We start from the raw sequence: 6,595 nt of genomic DNA on the forward strand, positions 1-6,595 counted from the left end.
ATAATGTGAATTCAATCTGAATTCAGTTGCACTGTATTACTTTAGATTTGCGTGGACGGAGGCCTGCTTCCAAAGGACTGCTGTGAAGGGGCTCCGCCAGGTCCAGTATGGAGGCGCGGGGGTCTTCACCAGGATAGACGGAGGCTCTAGACAGCCGGGCCTGGAGCCTGTGTAACTCTTCCTGATGCTGGATCAGAAGTTCTGTGCCCAACAGCTCATCCTGACCCGCCTCAAAAAGTCTGGACACAAACCAGGATGGTGTTTGTAAGTGTAGTAATTCAGTGCATTTTCACTGCTTACATCACCTTTGATTTCAGCTTCGAAATCAGTTATTTTTGTTTCAAATACATTTGCACACTTCAATATTCAGATCATAATTTGGAAAGGTGAAAATCAATCCCTTAAAAATAATAGGATCGGAAAATTAACTTTGCTAGTAGAATGAACATGAAGCGTTGTGAGTTACGTCAGCACACTGGCATGCCACCCAACAGCAGAGCCAGCTGGTTGCTGTGGGGTGACCCATGGCACAGCTCTTTGCCTTGGGCATCCTCAGGGAATCAAATTACTGAACTCTTCCCCAAAACCTGCTCTACAAAACAGGAACACCTGGCAACCCTCGTCATGACCGCATCACGGCCAACATCTACAGCAGGGAAGAGCAGTGTTGGGTAGTTCAGCTGGTTAACCAGCAGGGGGAGGAGTAGAATATCACTGACTCAATGAGAAATATATTAGATGGACGTTTTTACAGTATTCACACTGACTTTTGGGGGTTTGCCAGGGAAAATAAGAATAAAATGCAACAAAAGCTGCTGTGAGATCACTGGAAAAGCTGTTAATGGCAGAGAACGAGGGAAAACAGTGGGATATCAAAGTGCAAAGTATCTAACATAAACTGGCCTTACGATTATGACAATAGTGATGACAATTCAAATGCTCATTTTAAAACAACTTCACATACATTTATAAGCAGAACACTTTTTCCATAATCTAAATAACACAGAGGGAGCTTAAAAGTTATATCCTAGCAAGGACAGCCCTTATGCGCAATGATTTTCATATTAAGATGCTAATATTTATTGCATACTTCCTTTAACTCCCACAGAAACCTTTAGACACTTTAAATGACATGCAAAGCATGATTTATGAGCCTTTCAAATCATGAGAACCATATGTGTTCAAAATAACATTTCTCACAATATTTGTGAAAATTTGTGAACTTTATTGCTTGAAAACAGTTCTAACTATCTACATTATACTACACACACTATCTACAATACTACACACTAACCCAAACCTTGCTCTTAGAAACAAGGAAAACATATTTACATAACTTTCACCTATGAGGATGAGGTTTTGTGATGTTTGTATCATTTCTGGGGACAATTTTGTCGCCACAGTAAAACCACACACACACACACACACACACACACAGCTGCGGTTCTTGTAACCAGAACTAAACTTGAACAGGATGAGAGGAAATGAACTCAGGAAGGGTTTAGATTATCATTAACTTGGGCTGGGGTCCACAAAAGACCACTAGAAGGGGTCAGTACAGACAGGACGTGCATGATTGATCAACACAAAGCAGGAAGCATCAGAGAAAAGGAGAGAATACCTGTGTCTCTGTGCACTGCTGAGTGAAACGGCGTCATGCTCTGACAGGCCGACCTGAGAGCTGTATCGCTTTAAATCTTCCGGCTTCTTAGCTGTTTGAGTACAGAAGAAAGTTGTGAAACGAATGCATGTAAAGTATGTGCCTTGCACAGTAATATGCAAATAAAAAAGCATCTTTATGTCCTCTTTATGAACTGGATGGTCATCAATGAGTGAATTCAAATGACATCCATCCACATTCATCTAAAGTGTTGAGATGGCCACAGTATTATGAGATGCGATGACTCGCACTATATTCATAAATGCCATTCATAAATTCTGAGAAAAAAAGTCAGGATTGTGAGTTTATATCTCTCAGTTCTGACTTTTTAACTTGCAAATGCGAGTTTATATCACAATTATGAGAAAAAAAGTCAGAATTGTGAGATAAAAAGTCGCAATTACCTTTTTTTATTTTTTATTCAGTGGCGGAAACGGGCTTCCATAATTAACATCATTTTTTATTTATAATTTTTTTTTAATTAACGAGTAACAAGTTGACAGTATAAAAGGGCAATTCAAAAATTCAACAAGCAATTCTAAAGTTTGCTTTAGATAAAAACTCAAATTTATTTAGGGTTGGACACTGCTACAAAAAAACAAAAAAGTTTTTGTGGAGTAATATAACTTCCTAATAGAGCTTAAACCAGCAGAATTTAATAAAATATGTTTTAAGAGATCATTTTGACTTGAGCAAAATATGACCCAGACAGTGCTAGGTATATTATTTACAAATTGTAATCCATTACTGATTACAATCATAACGGAAATTGTAGTTTGTAACAACATCTGTTGTATTACACATATTAGGTAAGGTAGTCAGAGTACTTTGAGTACTTTTGACGCAACTTGTAAGAAAATGTTTTCCATTCTTTGTTATCAACATCAAATAGTGCTTTAATAGAGCTTTTTTTTTTAGAAATGATGCAATCATGTAATCTATAAGAAAAGTAACTGTAATCTGATAATGTGCAAATTTAATATAACCTGATCATAATTACTTAATTTTTGAAATCTGATTACGTAATCTAATAATCAGTTACTATCCAGCACTGAACCTAGAAATACTTCATGCACCTGTTGTATTAAAAAATTGATGAGGATATTAGGACAACCTTGTCTGTAGTCGGGGTCTGATGATGTTATGGAGGGGCTTTCGCTGGAGGAGCTGTAGTCGCTGTTGTATCTTCTGTGAGTATGCAGGGGATCTAAAAATGAATATTTGCACAAAACAAAACAACAGTCATAAAATGCTAATTCTTGTCAATTCCCTTATGTAAGAATTTAACACAGCACATTCAAATATTTGTGACCCTGGACCACAAAACCAGTCATAAGGGTCAATTTTTTTAAATCTGAAAGGTGAATAAATAAGATTTTTCAATAAATTGATGCATGGTTTGTTAGGATAGGACAATGTTTGATTGAGATACAGCTATTTGAAAACACGGAATCTGAGGGTGCAAAAAATCAAAATATTGAGAAAATCGCCTTTAAAGTTGTCCAAATGAAGTTCTTAGCAAAGCATATTACTAATCAAAAATTACATTTTGATATATTTACGGTAGGAAATTTACTAAATATCTTCATGGAACAATCTTTATTTAATATCCTAATGATTTTTGGCATAAAAGAAAAATCGATAATTTTGACCCATAAAATGTTTTTTTGGCTATTGCTACAAATACACCCCAGCGACTTAAGACTGGTTTTGTGCTCCAGGGTCACATTTGAGTTAACCTGTTAATCTTATTTTTTGAGAATATCAGAGACAACCATGCTCTCACCTTGTGCTTTATTATTAGAAAGAGCACTTATTGCTTTCTAAAACATTCATGTCACACTTACAGTCTTTTAAAACATGTCCATGGAACAAAACCGCTTCTATGTCCCCATGACCCAATGAATCCTCATATTCTCAGACATGGTCTGTTATTTTCATAGTGTACACAGACACTGGAAACTGTGTTCTAGATTATTTCCATCATTATGAGCAGCAATGGGAGTTCAAAAATGTGCTAAAGGGAGTCACTAAAGAGCTTCCAAATATTCGTACAGTATTTAATCATGTACGCTTTTGGTATGAACATGCATACAAATCATAGGCGTAATTTGCGGGTGGGACGGGTGGAACATGTCCCCACCACTTTTTGCCAGGGTCGATATTGTCCCTACCACTTTTTGAAAGTAACTGAAAAATATATTGCGGAAGGTATGTATTAAAGGGAAAACAAGATCAACAAATCATTCTTCATAATATAATTAGGGTGATAAAACAAACAAAAAACAACAACAACATTTGACTCCTTACGCATGCATAACTCGTGCAGTGCAATAACGACGCGATTTGTCATGCTCTTTTCGTAATGTCATTAGGCTATAGCATTTTATTTTAAAAATGGAGAGCTTCCTTGTGCTAAGTAGGCCTGCCCTCTACTAAAGATTCTTCTAGTCAACTAGTTGCACGTTATATTAAATTGATTAATATAATAATATGTTAACCATACTTCAATATAGGCTTTAGACAGACGTATTATAGGCTAGAGCCTGTTCCGCGCGCAAGCTCGCGCATAAAGCAATTGCCTCAAAGCACCGGCAAAGTGATTATGAACGTGTCGGGGGGAAAGAAGACATTTTAATTATTTATTAATAAACTAGTGCTTTCTGAGTCAGTGTCGGGTGCAAAGATGAGGTTGCCGAATGCCGACGCTGACTCGCCATCTCCACATGGCCTTTCATAGAAATGCACCTTTTCATACGGACTACAAAAATAAAGAATATTACAAAATCAAGTGGGCGAGTTTTCCTTATATTTATTTTATTATTCATATAAAAATTATAATAAACTGTTTTGGTTATATTTACTATTAATTGCAGAAGGTGCGCTCAGCAAAAATTACGCGAATATTGATGGTTTTCACGCTAAAGTCAAGTAAAAGATTTAAATGTTTAGTTTTGAAATGTTGTTGTATACATTTGTCATTTTTATTTAATTTCTTTTATTTTCTTAAATGTGTATATATAGTATTTATAGAGTTTTAGCTTTAAGTTTTAATTACTTTTTCTTATTTGTAAGTCGCTTTGGATAAAAGCATCTGCTAAATGACAAAGTAAAAGAAAAGTAAAAGACCGCTTCTTAAACCAGAGAAGGTGAACATGTTGGTATTCTTGTGGGGGGGAGAAACATGCAAGCAGTCACCGGCAGCAAGTTTAGTTTTACTTTTCTTTTTGTTTTGTTTTTATTTTGAAAAGCTTATTTTTGCTGTTTACCTCACATTATGCTATGGTGGCTCTCTTTTTTTTTTTTTTGGTTCTTCAGTGTTTGCTAAACGTTCTGTAATTTATTAGTCATTATATAGCCTAATACAGCGTGTAGGCCTATGCCATGCCTCATCTTATTCGTTTTTGTTAATAACGTTTTGTAATCTATTTGTCATTGAATACTGTTTTATTGTTGTTGTGCATTTTAATTAAAAATAATGAATCCATCTTTCTTTCTTTTTTTATCTTAAAAGGTGAAAGGTGTATAGATGTAAGCTAAACAGACAATTATATTTTATTGTAAAACCTGACAAGATCGTGAAATCAGAAGTGAAAGCATCTGAAGGCCGGCTTATAACATGGCAAAAGAGGAACTCCCATTCACAAAAATCAAATCACAAATAATACTACTGATGAAAAAGAACGGGTTGAACGTTAACTACTTTCGTTTCCATATAATTATAAACTACGATAAAAGTTCATCAGCATGCATTGATTAATAGCATGCTGTAGCGCAAAAAAAAACAAAAAAGGTGCTCCTGCAACCAACTGAGAAAGTTAATTGCAAAAGAGCGACCAGTGGGAAGAATGAGTCTGGAGCCCTGAATTTCCCAGCTCCCTCTGTCAGTGATCTAGCACCCCCTCAGCACCTGCGTTCAAAATTCTCTGGAGCCGCCCCTGGTACATCGATGTATTTTTGAAAAGCAAAAATTAAGTTTGTCCAACTCTAAACCCAGTCCCCAAGTAAATTAGGTTGTTAAATAAAAAAACTAGCAAAACGAGTTGCGCCGTGTCCCCACCACCAGCAAAGTTACGCCACTGATACAAATCATGCTCTTTAACGCATCACGTTTTATGATCTCGAATGAAGGTATGTGCACAGCAGTGACGTTTTAGGCCTTTGGGGGGATTAAAATAACATCAGCAAATTACACCTGAGTTTATCAAAATAACCTGGATGGCAGTTCTGGTTTAGAAGTGAGATTGGCCAACTGAGTGGAAAATACTGAAAGCTGTACAATACACAGAAGGATCTAATCCAGTAAAGTACAGTGAGACTACAGTGGTACTTTTAATACTCCACCGCAGCCCCTCAAAAACACTGAAGATTAGTATGAACACCATATGGAAGTCTTTCATCTGTCTGAGTGCTCAGTTTAAAAAAAAAAAACCTTTACAACTGTAGACTCAAAACCTCAAACCTGATAAAACCACTTCAGGCTGACTCAAATGTTAACAAGGCTCTGGATTTACAAGCGACAGAACTGAGGAATTTATTTAATACTGAATAAAAAAATATATCACCAATATATATATTGTAACATAATTTTTATATAACTTATAACTTAACTGTATTTATTTTTTCTAAAATTTAATTGCCATATGGAAGTCTTTCATCTGTCTGAGTGCTCAGTTTAAAAAAAAAAAAACCTTTACAACTGTAGACTCAAAACCTCAAACCTGATAAAACCACTTCAGGCTGACTCAAATGTTAACAAGGCTCTGGATTTACAAGTGACAGAACTGAGGAATTTGTTTAATACTGAATAAAAAAATATATCACCAATATATATATTGTAACATAATTTTTATATAACTTATAACTTAACTGTATTTATTTTTTCTAAAATTTAATTGAGTTAAAAATTTATATATATTAAAATGTTTATATATA

General features: G+C 35.4%; 1 protein-coding gene across 2 annotated transcripts in view; it reads right to left on the reverse strand.

Moving 5' to 3' along the window:
- The window catches only part of LOC107565386 (tyrosine-protein phosphatase non-receptor type 13-like), a 95,889-nt gene that overhangs the window by 39,955 nt on the left and 49,339 nt on the right, over positions 1–6,595 (reverse strand). Inside the window, exons 8-10 of one of the 2 annotated variants that reach the window (XM_016250602.1) lie at positions 2,775–2,867; positions 1,622–1,712; positions 41–239 (exon numbers count right to left, since the gene is read on the reverse strand). In XM_016250602.1, coding sequence (XP_016106088.1) covers positions 41–239; positions 1,622–1,712; positions 2,775–2,867 — 383 coding nt within the window. The remainder of the gene's footprint in view (positions 1–40; positions 240–1,621; positions 1,713–2,774; positions 2,868–6,595) is intronic. The other variant, XM_016250603.1, reaches the window with a different exon arrangement.

The sequence above is a fragment of the Sinocyclocheilus grahami genome, unplaced genomic scaffold, assembly GCF_001515645.1.
Source record: "Sinocyclocheilus grahami isolate Dianchi unplaced genomic scaffold, SAMN03320097.WGS_v1.1 scaffold999.1, whole genome shotgun sequence".
In the NCBI taxonomy this organism is placed as follows: Eukaryota; Metazoa; Chordata; class Actinopteri; order Cypriniformes; family Cyprinidae; genus Sinocyclocheilus; species Sinocyclocheilus grahami.